The following is a 14,516-nucleotide window of genomic DNA, read 5'->3' as shown; positions in this document are numbered from 1 at the left end:
CGCTGATGCCATGGCTATGCGCATCACAGATACTCAGCACCGAGACTACATTTCTGTACTACTAGTACTGTACCGGAACACTGTAAAGTAAACCTCAGCATATCTGTCCTACTTCTCTGGTCCGAAATAGTTGTTAGGTGTACTTTCTAATTGGCGGGATTTTTCTACACATCCATAATTCTGCAAGGTAATTGGTGCGTTAGAAAGCACAAGACTCCTGCTTTGATTGGGTAGTTTTTGAGCTTTCTAAAGCACTTTGGTTCATGAGATATTAGTAACGTGTCATCTGAGCCAAACTTTGGCATCACACACACACATCAAAACACAATTGTTCCTCGCCCTCGCACCACACAACCTCTCCACAGCTGCTTACTATGCCCTCTACATTGGCCGCCAACGCTTCTTCCCCATCGCAGCCCCAAATGGGGCCAAACGGTGTCACGCCTTTGGACCCGTGGTCAGAAGTCCGACAAATCCGGACGCTCATGTGCTGACGTGTCGTCGAAAATTCGCGGTAATCCTCTCTCTTTCTATATTCTTACTAGTTGTGACAAAATATGGAATTCTAAAGTTTGACTATTTTAGGGAATTCTGGACGTAAAAAAACGCGCACGCATGAAGAATTCGAAGCTGCCATACGACAACTCCCACAGGAGTCGCCCCAGACCCTTCGAGCCTTGGCCAACAAGAGCGATGTTCCGAAGACCACCATCATTCGGCACATGAAGGATGCTGCTCGCTTGAAGGCGCGTTTAAGCTACGTGAAGCCCTTCCTCACGCTGGAGAACATTCGAGAGCGACTGCGGTATGCAATGACGTTTCTTCGCCCTTTGTCGAATCGAAAATTTTTTTTTGAGGATATGTACGATTATGTGCATATTGATGAAAAATGGTTTTATTTGACAAAGGTGAAAAGAAAGTTTTATGTATACGAGGACGAAGCTATTGCTGCTCGTTACGTCAAGTCGAAACGATTTATAACGAAAGTTATGTTTTTGGCGGTCGTTGCCCGCCCTCGTGTTGACTTTAACGGCACACTTTTCTATGGCAAAATTAGAGTTTGGCCATTTGTCTAAAAGGTTGCCTGCAAAGCGAAACAGTAAAAATCGTCCTAAAGGCACAATAGTTACGACTCCTATAACAGTTGATGCTACAGTGTACTTGGATATGGTCCTGAAGAAAGTTATTCCTGCCATACTGGGGAAATCCACGTCGCACTGCTGTGCGACGTGGTGTTATTATTCAACAGGATAATGCCAGTCCGCATAAATGTGTGACATCAGAGATGTTGGAGTCCCATGGTATATCCGGTATTCAAGTCTACAACCAGCCACCGAATAGCCCTGACTTCAACGTCTTAGATTTAGGATTTTTTAACTCTATTCAAAGCCTGCAGTATCAAAAGTGCACTCGTACCATCGAGGAGCTTATTGATGCTGTGGAAACCTCGTTTTATGAGTTGCATGTGGATACGGTGTCAAAAACGTTCATTACCTTGTAAAAGGTGATGGAGAAGTGCATCGAAATTCACGGTAGCAACGACTATAAGCTCCCTCACATGAAGAAGGATGCGCTCATATCAGACTTCACAGCCTTCAATGTTGAGTGCGATGCCTATAACTACGAGAGTGCCTTGATTCACTTGAACTATCGACTTGGCGAGGAAGCATCCATGGAAGTACTGGTGAATTCCCAGGAACAAAGTCTCGTGGAAGAGGAATAAAAATACATTAATTCTTTTGCCTTTCGTATTCGTTCTGGAGTGACTTACAAATTTCAAGTTGTTTCATGACGGCTACTCATACTTTAATTAAGTGAAAAACTTGCTAACAACTACTACGTAGTATTATGGACCAGAGTACCAGAGTAGTAAAATGAAACGATTGGAACAGGTTATCCGGACCATGTGTTGGAACTGTCCCACCAAATATTCTTGAAATACATAACCTTGTAAACTTATATATTACCTGACCATAATGAATACCCTATCAGCACAACTTGTATGCATCAAGGTATACACAGTTCAAGGTTAAAAAAGTGGACAAAAATTGGTCCTCAAAAATAGAGTAAACTTGCTTGGAAAGTTGGCTTTTTGTATTAGAAGTACATCTTGAAATGTAGTAATTCGATTACGAAGTGAAACCTTTGTGTTCGGTTGTTAAGAATCACTTCACAAAATGTGAAAAGTCGTCCTGTGAGACTACTCCGAAAAAGTGATCATAAATTGGTCTTTACAGTCCACGACAGCTCCGAGGGAGCTTAACGGATATTTATCCGGATAGATCATGTGTTGGAGAACTTGTTGTGTGCTTAGAAACTGCATAAATCAATAGCCAAATTTTACACCACATTATAAAATTATGAAATCATCTTTTTTCGGAGTTCGAAACTCGCTGTCAATTGCCACGGTTTCAGTCATTCCGACTGTGAGGAAGAGCTGGACACGGAGCCGTCAGATTCGTTGCCGTCTGAATGGCACTACTGTAGTTGTCGTCATCGACGATTGATACGTGCTTGTGTAGGTCCAACAGGTCATGCTCAGCCTTCCGGATACAGCCAAATATCGCATGTGATGTCAAGCTGGCACAAGCTGCGTCCAAGCGATGCCCAACGTCATGGAATGTCGTGTCGTCCTGGTACTGTCTACCAACATTTCCTTTTATGATGGCCCATACAACCTCGATTGGCTGCAGATTGGAATGATGTGGCGGACTGTAGTAGATTTCATGCCCGGCGGCCTCGCCCATGGTGACAACCATCGGTTTGATCGCGCCCACAAATGGCTTCACTTTTGTCCACAACACCGATTTCAGGTCCGATGGCGTCCAATTCACACTGAAGCGATCACAAGCTTGCTGCAACTCCAACTTTCGAGACTTGAATGCCGGCGTATCAGCTGGGCGACGTTTATGGTAAGCTGCATTGTCCATGACGATGATCGTGTTTCTTATGTTGTTGGCGTCGAGTTCATCCAGGAGCCGCTGGAACCATCCCAGGTAGTACTCATGATTAAACATGCCATGATAATCTTTGGTTTGTTTGCGGCCTGTTCCAACAAACTTCTCGTAGGCGATAAACCTTGAGTTGGACTCCCCGCCATCTACAATGGCACCAATGAAGCAGTATCGCTTCCCTTTGTGCTTCGCTTTTGGTTGGTTGTCCAGGTCGTCTGATGGGTCGTAGAGGGACATGTCATTTTTGTTGTAATGGTGGTGAATAAAACTTTCGTCTGTGTATACAATTGTTCGTCGATCCCGAGGATTAACATGTTGGGTTGCCGCGCACATTTGCTGAACGTAGATGTCCCGTAGCATGATGTTTTTTCGGTGAGTGCCAATGACTTTTTTCCTTTCTAACTTACACGTTTGTAGCCACAAAACTGCAAGAAGCGTTGAACATTCCTCAATGCTGTGGTGGACGACAGCTTGTCGGTCCGATCGAAGTCAATTACGCCTGTGTTTGCGAGGTGGGACAAAACATCGGCAGCCACTACATGATACCGGAGCTGTTGCTTCTCACGGACGAATAGTTGAACAGATGAAACAATGTCGATCGTCCTTGGTATACGTGATGGTTTGGAGTTGGAGTTAGTTGGAGTAGGAGCAACAACAATTGAATTCGTTGCGATGTAGTCCTTCCATACCCCCTGCACAGTTCGTTTCCCACGACCAAGCATCTCTGCGATATGCATCGAAACATCACCAGTGGTTTTGTTGGTGGCTTGTTCGAGCCGTAGGTGTGCGTGCATGCGTAGGATATCAAGCCGCTCATCTTTTGACAAGGCTCGGCCGCGATTAGCCTGGACAAAGCTGCATATTTCATCGAACCCCGCCACATCAACGGTACTACGGACTGATTTGACCATGTCGGTGACCAAAATGAAATAAACCAGTGAAATCAAAGGAGCCAGTGCGAGGTTACGTCATTATATGATAGAAGAATGGCCAATCATGGAACCTCTATCATTAAATATGGGTGCAAAACCTGCTCACAATTTATTTTGAGGAGTTATTAGGATTTGAGGTAAAATTAGAGTAACAATTTTATTTGGAAACAACGTGTATGACAGGATATAGTGTTTCGAAGCATTTCAATGATACAGCTGAAATACAGTTTTTTATTACGCATTTTCTGAAGTAAAATTTAGGTAAATCCGATAATTCTTCAGTGAACGCCAGCTTAAGCTCTTTCGGTGCTGTCGTGGACTGTTTGTACGTTGTTAACACTATTTTGATGTTGAAGTTACATAACTGCCATCGCCGTGTCTAAGTTTAGCGCGCGACCGTTCCAGTGTGCCTTTGGTCGGGTACTGCCGATGCAAGCGTCCGACGCACCGCTTCCAGGGCCGAATATGAAGAACACGCGCAAGATCTCGCCCGAACTCGCGCCGCCCGCCCATGACAAACCCGCCACCTCCAACAACCCGTCCACGAATGCCATCCTCGAACTCACGCGCAAGGGGTCCGGGATCAAGCGCCAAGGGACGACCCGACTCGGGCCGCCGCCGTCGGCTCTCCAGCGGCGGGCCATGGGGGTCCTCGAGTCCCAGCTCTTCTCAGGGCTCATGAACATCATCACGATCTACTGCCTCGTGGGGGACGACCTGCGGGTGGTCGTGGCGACCAAGTCGATGGACATTGGGTTCTACGTGGTCGCGTTCATCTTCTTCTGCCTCTTCTGCGTCGAGTTCCTACTCAGCTGCTTCGCCAAGCCCTTGTACATCGGGTCCTTCTACTTCTACCTGGACATTGTGGCCACGATCTCGCTCATCCCTGACATCGGGTTCATCTGGGACCTCATCGTGGGCTCGGACACGCGCAACGTGGCGGCGCTCAGTGCCGGCAAAACCGGGCGTATTGTGCGCGTGGTGCGTATCGTGCGCCTCATTCGAATCGTCAAGCTAATCAAGTGGCGCCACAACGAGGAGCAGAAGCAGCAGGTGGCCGAGTCCAAGACGGGCGGGCGGCTGGCCGAGATGACCACGCGGCGGGTGGTCATGATCGTGATCTTCCTTTGCTTTGTGCTCCCGGCCTTCGACGGCGGGTACAACGACCCAATCAACTCGTTCGAGACCAAGGGCTTTGAGAGTCTCCATGTGTTCAACTTTCAGCCGATGCCGTGCGTGGAATTTATTGGCATGCTCAATGTAAGCCCCGAAACCCCGAAATACATGGCTTAACCTGCTGTTGTAGATCTGGGTCACGCGCACGACAAACGATCTCATGTACCTCCGCATGAGTACGATCCCGTTTGACACGACGACGCAGTGGCTTTCCAAAGTCCGCTTCAGCAGCCTCGACCTCAAGGTGGCGAATCTCACGAGCGACCCCACCACGGGGTGGAGTCCGGCCAAGATGCACCTCTCCGAGGACGACGTGCTGCTCAACTACCGCGTCACGGACCTCCGCGTGATTCGCGTCACGGGCTGCTACTCGACCGAAGTGAACCCAGTCGCCTCGGCGAACGGCAACTGCACGTCCATCGCGTACTTCGACATCCAGGACGACATCAAGGCCGCGGCCAAGGCCAGCATGATCAAGTCGGTGTTCGTCATGTTCGTGCTCATCGCGTCGTCCATTTCGTTTGTCCGCGTCGCGCGCAAAATCGTGCTCGACCCCATCGAGCGCATGGTAACGAGCATTCTCTTCGGGGTTTCGGGGTTCTTGACATTTGTATTAGATGGCGACGGTGCACCGGTTGGAGTTGAATCCACTGGCGAAACACACGACGGTGGAGCAAGACGACCAAAAGCTGGCCAAGGAGCAAGGGTTTGAGACGGCGTTGCTGGAGTCCACGTTGGAGAAGATTTCGGCGCTGATGCAGGTGGGGTTTGGGGCGGCGGGGGCGGACATCATTGGCAAGAACATGGGCGCGGGCGAGGTGGACCCGATGCTTCCGGGCAAAAAGATCACGTCAATCTACGGGTTCTGTGATATCCGGCAGTTCACCGACACGACCGAGTGCCTCCAGGAAGAGGTCATGGTGTACGTCAACAAGCTGGGCCACATCATGCACAGCGGCACCCACGCGTACTATGGCATGGCCAACAAGAACGTCGGCGATGCGTTTCTGCTGTCGTGGAAGCTTTGCGACGGGGAGATGGCTGGCTTTGCCAGATTTAGTGACACCCCCACCGAGGAGGACCGGAAGGCGGTCAACTCGACCGTCAAGTGTCCGCCCAACAGCGGCGCGGGCCGCAAAATGCGGCGGCTGACGCCCACAGAGCTGGCCGACTCGGCGCTCACGGCGTTCCTCAAGTGCATGATAGACCTGGACAACGCCAATTCGTTCGGGGTGCTGCACGAGTACATCATCAAGGACGTAGTGATCAAGCGGTTTGGGCCGGGGTTCCGCATCCAAATGGGCTTTGGCATGCACGTGGGGTGGGCGATTGAAGGCGCGATCGGGTCGCGGTTCAAGATCGACGCCACGTACATCAGCCCCCACGTCGAGATGGCGGACCGGCTGGAAGCTGGCTCCAAGATCTTCAAGACCAAAATTAACGTCAGCCACTGGCTGTACGCGCTGCTGTCGCCCGCCGCCCGCAAGTTTATGCGCAAAATGGACACCATCCAGATCCGGGGGTACGTCCTAGTAGTACTAGAAGTACTAGTAGTACTAGTAGTAGTAGTTGTTGAGGGTGTTGGTATAGGGTGGACACGCCGCTGACGGTGTACACGTTCGACGTGACGAACCCCAAGAACGGGTTCGCGACCCCCAAGTTCGACACGGACGAGCGGGGCAACCAGGTGCAGAAGGCCGTGGACTTTGAGCACGACCCAGAGTACAAGGAAATCCGGGAAGGACTCGACCCAGAGTTCCTCGAGAGCGCCGCCGCGGGGGTGGACCAGTACTTGGCTGGCGACTGGGCCGGGGCCAGGGGGGCCCTTACGCACGCGCTGCAGCTACGCCCGACGGACGGACCGTGCAAATACGTCATGGACTTCCTCAAAGAACACGACTTTCAAGCGCCGCCCGACTGGAAAGGCGTGCGGACTCTTAATGGGTACTAGTACTAGGTAGTAGTAGTACTCAATGGGTTCTAGGTCGTACTGTACTCATTGAGTACTAGGTATATGTTACTCAATGGGTACTAGTGGTGTCAGGTGGGTAAAGTAAACGAAGTGATGTTGTCGAGTGTACAATAAGTATACTCGAGGGATTGGGGGCAATAAAAATACAAAACTTTTAATACTGAGAGTAATCAGGACAAAGTGGTGGTGTAGATACAACACTACTACTGTATCATCATTTGTTGAACGAGTTGCCAAGAGCAAATGTCCAGGCTCTGCGGGTGTCAACGATGGTCGTCCGCTCACGTGCTAGACGCAACGACCTGCATTAAACTGTAAATGTGTCGTACACTCGTTCCTTGAGTACTCAATGGGCACTAGGTATACTAGTATGTACTCAATGGGTACTCGGGTACAGTACTAGGTATAGGTATATGTACTCAATCGTACTATTAATAGGTATATACATATATGTATATGTACTCAATCGGTACTATTAATAGGTATTAATAGTATATATATATGTAGTCAACGGGTATTACTACGGCGGGTCGGGTTAAATGATTCAAATTATTGTCGTGTGTTTCCAGTTCTTACACTCGTCAGACAATCGATTTACGACCAATCAAAAACAAGTGGCCAACTCTTCAACACCGAATTAGTGTGTGCCTGAAATTAGTGTGATACTGGACGATCTTTCCATACAAAAGTCAGGACAAACAATCGATTGTAAGTCGACATTTTAGGTAAAAGGCCTACATACTACTACTACTGGTACTACTTGAATGTTACAATGCTCCCAGTAGTGCATCAAATGCGGCCGAGGTAGGTCCTGCGGCCTTGTATTGTTTGGCCAGGTATCGCAGCAGCGGCACTTTGACGGACATGCCTTTGGCTGCCAGCGCCGACACTACGCGGGGGGACGTGATGAACTGCATTAGCTGCGTTACGTTCCGGGGGTGGGTGCCATAGATGCACTTTTCAAAGTCGATGAATACGACGCGCGACGACCGATGGACGAGGATGTGCCGCATGGGGTGGGTCATCTCGGCCTTGTTGATGCGGAGGACGTCGAGGACGTAGCACTGGTGGAAGATGCGCCGCACGAACCACGCGATATCGGTCTTGGTCGCCGCTGGGTGATGGAGAAAGTCCACGGCGTGCAGCGCGCCATCCAGGAATTCGCAGCAGCAGTACCCGGGACCGCTCAAGACGAGCGTCGGGCCGATACTTAGGCGGTTCACGCGACGGAGCCACAGGCTTTCTCGGTCGATGGGGTTGTTGTGAAGCCCATTCAGCTTTTGGACCTTGATGAGCACGGGGGTCGGAACACTTGCGCTCGTGCCGGTGTACAACACTCCTCGCTTCCCACATGCGAAGAAGTGCGTGTCCAAGGGCTCCTTGCGCTGAGCTTCCAAGGCTTCGACAGCTTTCTCGAGCGACGCTTGGCCTTCCGACTCGGGCTTCATGAGGGTGTCGAGTTTGGACGTGTCGAGTTTCCACGACGTCCACCGGGTCTCGTGGGTCGACACTGTCGCCGCCTGCTCCGTGTTCATGGAGACAAACATGGAAGGCGGCGCAGTATCTCCATAGGCATCGTCCATCGCATCACATACGTCCTGAGGAAGGAACGCGCGGAAGCTTTGCATCTGCAGCACGACATACCAGTTCCATCGCGCCAATTCTGGCATGATTGTGGAAAAGCGCAACTTTTATGAAAAATATACTTAAGTATATATAAGTATCTGAGAAAGGATTTATAAATAAGAAGAAATATTCATTTATTATTTGTGTGTTTATAACAGTCGTAGTATCTCCATAATAATAGTAGAACAATCATTTATTCATCAACTTGTACTTTACTGAATGTCTTGAAATGGAGATATAATATAATTTCCCACCCGCGGGAAACCCAACGAAGCATCATGCTGTGGGTCGACGCACACCGCCCGACGAGCTTGGACCGGTTGGACTTTCACCCGGACATCAGCGAGCGGCTAAAGCGTCTGGCTTCGTCTGAGGACCTTCCGCATCTGCTCATCTATGGCCCATCCGGCGCAGGGAAGAAGACTCGCGTGATGGCGCTGTTGCGGGAACTCTACGGCCCGAACGCGCTGAAGACGCGCCTCGAGCACAAGACGTTCAAGCACCCGTCCAAGAGCACCAAGGTGGAGATCACAACAGTTGCATCCAACTACCATATCGAGATGAACCCGTCGGACGTCGGCAACGACGACAAATTGGTGGTCCAGGAGCTGATCAAGGAGATTGCCATGTACCGCCTCGCCGACACGAACGCGACCAAGAACTTCAAAGTCGTGGTGCTGGTGGAAGTGGACTCGCTGTCCAAGAACGCCCAGCACGCGCTGCGTCGAACGATGGAGAAGTACACGGCGTCATGCCGCCTCATTCTGTGCTGCAACAGTCCGTCCAAGGTGATCGATCCGCTGCGCAGTCGTTGCCTCGGCATTCGCATCGGCGCTCCCTCGCACAATGAAGTACCCTCACATCTCTCCATCATCATCTCTTCCTCACGATCCCTTGCATGTAGATCACCCGGGTGCTGGAAAAGGTGTGCGAGAAGGAATCGTTGACGTTCTGCGCGCCGTTGGCGGCCGAGATCGCCATCAAGTCCGAGCGCAACCTCCGCCGCGCGCTGCTCATGCTGGAAACATGTCGAGTCCAGCAGTACCCGTTCTCCCCGTCCCAGACGATCCAGGTGCCCGAGTGGGAAGAGTACATCTGCGGCCTCGCCAAGGACGTCCTCCAGGAGCAGTCCCCCGGCAGTCTCCTCCGTGCCCGCGACAAGTTCTACGAACTCCTCTCCAACTGCATCCCGCCCGACGTGATCCTCCGAGTGCTGTGCCGCGAGCTGACCGCGCGCCTCGACGACGACCTCAAGCACGACCTCGCGCATCATGCTGCGTTCTACGTACGTCGTCGTCCGTATCTCGAGGGATTCCCTCTTTTGACCGACATATGTCACTAGGAACACCGCATGCAGTGCGGCCAAAAGCCCATTTTCCACTTGGAAGCGTTTTTGGCCAAGTTTATGACCATGTACAAGAAATTCCTCCTCGATTTTTACATGTAATCTCTAAAAAAGTCTAAAAACAATCTAAAAAGTCCAAAAAAGTCTAAAAAAGTCCAACCGCCGAACAATCGCCAGACACCTTTGAAGTTGAAAAGGAAGTATCTTTGAGCCTGCAATGCATCAATCAATATTTTTAGCCAATCATATTTCAAACTTCATTCTTTATAGCCAATCATACTCCTTTGGTCGATTAGTTGGCGAATTCATCCATCCCCAAGATATGGCAAATTTGACTGAAGCACAATATATATATCTCTTCTATGTGTGGTGCTTGAAGCTCAGGGTAGCGCGATAGGCCCTCAGCGCCGCCGCGTCCTCTTCCTTGTCCATCTCCATCTTGGCCCTGGCTTCGTCCATCTCGCGTTGGCGGCGCGCTTTGTCCTTGGAATCAAACTCCGCGCGCGCCACGGCCCGCCGCTTCACCGCCAGATCCGGACTCGCGCACCTAGTCAGCTTGGCTTGTCTGTCTCCTTTCTTGCTCTTACTGGACATCCTTCCCACAAAGATGGGCGTGGCCTTCACCTCCATCCGCTGGAGGCGCGCCTTCTCCGCGTCCGCCTTGAACGCCGCCAGCCGCGCCTTTGCCAGCTCGTCGAAGCGGTCCCCGGGCATGTGGAACGGCTCAATCTCGGTCAGCGGCAGCCGCTTCAGGGGGTGAAGTCCGGATAAAGTATCCGGCACGGGCATCGGCGCCGCCTTGAACACCCGACGGAGCGCTTCCGCCTCCATATCGGCTTGGATCTTGGACTCGAACGCTTCTACGTACACCTTGTGGCGCCGCACGCCCAATAAGTTGGGGCTCACGGGTGTAGTAGTAGTACTACTACTAGTACTACTAGTCGTCACTTTGCGCCGCTTGAACGACGGCATCGGGTGCGCATGAAACGGCTTCGCGAGCTCAATCCCGTCCAGATCGTCCACTACGTACGGCGTGCGGGTGCGGGTGGTGGTGACTAGATGGGGCGACTGGGGTCTTGTGGGCGGCCGGTGCTGCGTGGTGTTTTGGTTCTCTTTGTCGTGATGACCCCGCAGCACCAGCATCGCAGGATCGACGTACCCGCCGCCATATGCCGACGAAGAAGCAGGGGTCGGATGCATCTTGGCGCGGTGGGCTGTGACGAGGTACGGAGAGTGCGGCGATGTGGTCGTGGCCACGTACACTTGGGGCGCATGATCCCGTCGCATGAGGTCTGCAGCATGATACACATGCCCAAAGTCGCGGGACGGGGGCGCGTCGGAGGTCGGCTTGAGCTTGGCGCGGTGGGCGGTCAAGAGGAACGGCGAGTGCGGCGACGTGGGTCGGCGGACGGTAGATCGGAGGGTAGTGGAGGTCTGTTGGTGCGCCCGGGACACCAAGTCTGGCAGGAGGACGCGGCTCGTAGGACTGTCGCCATGATGGCGGTCTTGAGTACTAGGACGTCCGTGGTCTGCGCACCGGAAGTGCCGCTTGGAAGACTGGAGGTCCGGGGACGTGGGGTGCGTCAGCTGAGGCAGCTTCTTCGCGCTCGATGGAAGGAGCAGGTGGTACCCTTGAGTGCAGTCCTGGTCGAGGGTGGCGTTCGTACACTTGACGGGCGTCGCGGTGATGTCGGGGGTCTTGTTGGCTGAAGGATTGTCCATGGTGGGGTGGCCTTCGTGTGACGACTTGAGTGGGGAGGTTTCCTCGCCTTGAACGGGTTCGTATGCAGCGGCTTCAGAGGTCGTCTCGACCACAGTGGTGCACGCTTGGACTTGAATCAACCCCTCGCTCGTAATGAGCGCTGGCACTGCAACAACCTCGTGGAAAGGTGCAGGGTGGGCTTCCAGTGCCTCCATGGCTCCTTCTTCTTGATCGTCGAGAAGCGAGGGATGCACGTCGTCACTGCTGGAGTGTTCGCTTTCTTCTGCAATCGCACGCATTGGTGATGATCCTTCTTCGCTACACAGCAAGGACGGACCGTCATCGTGGACGGGAATGTCGCATGCGTTGGCTGGCTCAGACACCTCAGCATGCTCTGGAGTTTCTTCGCTCGTCGCTTCTTCGACATCGACGGGAGTCTCCCCCATGTTTTCTTCGTGGGCTGCATCGTCATGAACTGGCTCGTCGTGCACGGTCGCCTCAGCAGGGTTACCCACGCTGTCGCAGGCGTTGATGGTCGGCTCAGGCACCTCAGCATGCCCAGGCTTATCTTCGCTCATCTCTTCTTCCATCTCACGTGCAAGAACATCCACCACCGCTTCTTCAAGGACTGCCGCCACCGTCGCCTCAGGTTGGTTTTCCATCGTTGAACCGTGCGATTGTTTGTTATGGACTCAAAATTCAAAAAGGGCAGAATTTGAATCCAGGGCTCAGATTGGTTGAAATTCCGACTGGATTGTTTGTATTTTGCTCGAATTTTTATCCAATAGAACTCCAGTATTTCATATCGCGTGATTTGATTGGCCAAACCGAGGTAGGGCACACTCCTCCGACGGTGCAAAGGGCGGAGCTAGCTACGATCGGTTGTCCTTGTCGGCCCAGTCTTGAATCGCCGCCAGGAACGCGCGGATGCCTACGTTGATGACTGAGAACCACGTCGTCACCCCATGTTCCGAGGTACGTACCGTCGCCACGAGCGAAATGCTCCTGTCCCGCCGACGGGTTCAACCCAAAGTTGGACAGAATCCCGTTGAAGTTGCTCGTGTTGAGGGCATGTCCCAACGCCCCAATGCATTGCTGCAGTTGTGGTGTGCGCGGCTGAATGCATGATCAGTCTCCTTCTCCTCCAAGTTCCTACCGTGTCAAGAAGTTCCTCCAACGTTTGAATCGACTCGGGAAGGTGGGGCAGCAACTCCGCTTGGACTTCTGGGTTATGCAACAGTTCAAATACCACCGGCTACGTGAACGTTGCTTAGGTGGTCAGCAACGCGGGGGTATCGCAAGCGTACCTGCTGGAGCAACTGCGACATGGAGATGTGCACAGGTCGTTGACTCTACTCGCATCATGTTCATCCTCTACGACACAACTCCTGCATGCAAAACGAGTTAAGTCTCGTACATGTTGCTGTTGCGCCAACGCCATCGCGCGTTGCAAGTCGGCGAGTTGAATGCCGGCGCCGCCACTCGAAGGCGTCGGCACCGACGAAGACGGCGGCGCAACTAAGATTCGAATATCCGTTGATTAACACTAGTAATCCTAGTAGTAGTACTAAGGCCAAGTTAGTCGTCTTCACCTCCGTCGTCCTCCGTGTCTTGGACGTCGCGCATGCTTTCTTCGATCGCGAGCCGCAGCAGCTCTTCCTCGCTCAGTTCCTCCATGTTCACGTCATCCTGTCCGTCGTCGTCGTCGTCTTCATGGCCGCTGTCGTGGTCGTGGGGCACGGGGGAGCTCACTGGAGACGCCGCGTTCGGGTTGCTTCCTATCAAGTCACTCGTGAAATCATGTCGTCCGAAGCAACGTCGAACCTTGCGGCATGCCCATGTGCTGCAGGATCTGCTGCAGTTCCGCCATTTGGACCGAGTTCGGCGCGCCGTTACCACCTGCCGCTTCTTGACCTCCGCCCAAAGCCCTAGCGATACAACACAAAGCTATGGGAATGATCATGGGAGGAATTCCTGTACCCCAACATTTGCATGATCGCGTTGTGGTCCAGTTGTCCTCCGGGGTTGGCACCATTTCCACCTGGCGCACGCGCAGAAGTGCCGCTGGCGGTCGGGGGAGTTGTGGCATTGATCAAGTCGTTGACCTTCTTAGCTTGCTCGGCATCCTTCGAGCTGTCCTTGTTCTAGGCATGTCCGTAAGGTACATCCAGTTGCATGGAGGGGAATACCTGCAACCAGTAGAAGAATCGACGAGCCGAGCCTTTGTACTGCAGCACATACACGCGGTCTTGGGGACGGGACGTGTCGACCTTTTCGAACGTTGCATCTTGGGGAAACAAAATGTAGTCCTACATCGTACATCAATCTGCATGGTTCGTCATGAAGGTAGTTCTTACGTCCACATTGGCGCCGGTAGTACGGTTCTTCCATTGAAAATGGAGCAGTTGGTCGTCGCCGCGGACAAGGGCGATCTTGCCTTTCTGAATGTCGGGAGTAACGATGAGCTTGGTGCTGCCTGGTTCCTTGGCGACGGCAGTCATCTTTCCAGCATTGAACTCCACCAACGACGACTAATGAAGCACTTAGCATCAACAGGACATGCCGTGGACACATGAACGTACCCGCGCGCCACCCGTCTGTCCAAACTGAGGAAACATCTTGACCGCAGACTCGACGGAATTATTATTGCTAGGATATCGTCGCAAGGATGAATTCGATGGTATAAAAATACCCAAATCCTCTTGACATTTGTATATAAATGAATTTAAACGCACCTCTATAAATTAGTAATGATTATGAGAGGAACCTACGAAGTCTTCATTCTGAATGAATTATGGCACATGCTCGA

General features: G+C 52.2%; 6 protein-coding genes across 12 annotated transcripts; 4 read left to right on the top strand and 2 right to left on the bottom strand.

Moving 5' to 3' along the window:
* Window positions 1-374: 374 nt before the first annotated feature.
* Window positions 375-1,723, top strand: H257_17538 (hypothetical protein; the record flags this gene model as incomplete). Its single annotated transcript, XM_009846354.1, has 3 exons — window positions 375-464; window positions 654-805; window positions 1,537-1,723. The coding sequence occupies 3 exons, from the start codon at window positions 375-377 to the stop codon at window positions 1,721-1,723; spliced, it is 429 nt and encodes a 142-aa protein (XP_009844656.1).
* Window positions 1,724-4,296: 2,573 nt separating this feature from the next.
* Window positions 4,297-7,209, top strand: H257_17537 (hypothetical protein). Its single transcript, XM_009846353.1, has 4 exons — window positions 4,297-5,146; window positions 5,193-5,630; window positions 5,680-6,584; window positions 6,653-7,209. The coding sequence occupies exons 1-4, from the start codon at window positions 4,316-4,318 to the stop codon at window positions 7,011-7,013; spliced, it is 2,535 nt and encodes an 844-aa protein (XP_009844655.1). The 5' UTR covers window positions 4,297-4,315; the 3' UTR covers window positions 7,014-7,209.
* Window positions 7,210-7,726: 517 nt separating this feature from the next.
* Window positions 7,727-8,767, bottom strand: H257_17536 (hypothetical protein). Its single transcript, XM_009846352.1, has one exon. It carries the CDS (start codon window positions 8,702-8,704, stop codon window positions 7,802-7,804), a length of 903 nt encoding a protein of 300 aa, XP_009844654.1. The 5' UTR covers window positions 8,705-8,767; the 3' UTR covers window positions 7,727-7,801.
* Window positions 8,768-8,898: 131 nt separating this feature from the next.
* On the top strand, window positions 8,899-10,159 carry H257_17535 (hypothetical protein). Its single transcript, XM_009846351.1, has 3 exons — window positions 8,899-9,511; window positions 9,565-9,945; window positions 10,003-10,159. The coding sequence occupies exons 1-3, from the start codon at window positions 8,939-8,941 to the stop codon at window positions 10,105-10,107; spliced, it is 1,059 nt and encodes a 352-aa protein (XP_009844653.1). The 5' UTR covers window positions 8,899-8,938; the 3' UTR covers window positions 10,108-10,159.
* Window positions 10,160-10,924: 765 nt separating this feature from the next.
* On the top strand, window positions 10,925-12,385 carry H257_17534 (hypothetical protein). Its single transcript, XM_009846350.1, has one exon. The coding sequence runs from the start codon at window positions 11,065-11,067 to the stop codon at window positions 11,713-11,715; it is 651 nt and encodes a 216-aa protein (XP_009844652.1). The 5' UTR covers window positions 10,925-11,064; the 3' UTR covers window positions 11,716-12,385.
* Window positions 12,386-12,415: 30 nt separating this feature from the next.
* H257_17533 (hypothetical protein) lies at window positions 12,416-14,349 on the bottom strand. 7 transcript variants are annotated; one of them, XM_009846346.1, is made up of 11 exons: window positions 14,290-14,349; window positions 14,065-14,238; window positions 13,897-14,016; window positions 13,688-13,851; window positions 13,532-13,635; window positions 13,300-13,485; window positions 13,125-13,225; window positions 13,015-13,059; window positions 12,864-12,962; window positions 12,691-12,823; window positions 12,416-12,638 (listed from the first exon to the last, which is right to left on the bottom strand). In XM_009846346.1, the coding sequence occupies exons 1-11, from the start codon at window positions 14,323-14,325 to the stop codon at window positions 12,580-12,582; spliced, it is 1,221 nt and encodes a 406-aa protein (XP_009844648.1). In that variant the 5' UTR covers window positions 14,326-14,349; the 3' UTR covers window positions 12,416-12,579. The 7 variants fall into 7 exon arrangements, with proteins under 7 accessions (XP_009844648.1, XP_009844649.1, XP_009844651.1 ...); XM_009846347.1 differs by having other exon boundaries at window positions 13,015-13,225; XM_009846349.1 differs by having other exon boundaries at window positions 12,864-13,059.
* Window positions 14,350-14,516: the final 167 nt, after the last annotated feature.

The sequence above is a fragment of the Aphanomyces astaci genome (genome assembly GCF_000520075.1).
Source record: "Aphanomyces astaci strain APO3 unplaced genomic scaffold supercont1.109, whole genome shotgun sequence".
Classification (NCBI taxonomy): Eukaryota; Oomycota; class Saprolegniomycetes; order Saprolegniales; family Verrucalvaceae; genus Aphanomyces; species Aphanomyces astaci.
Note: the sequence above shows the minus strand (reverse complement) of the source record. Positions and strands in the feature narration are given on the sequence as shown.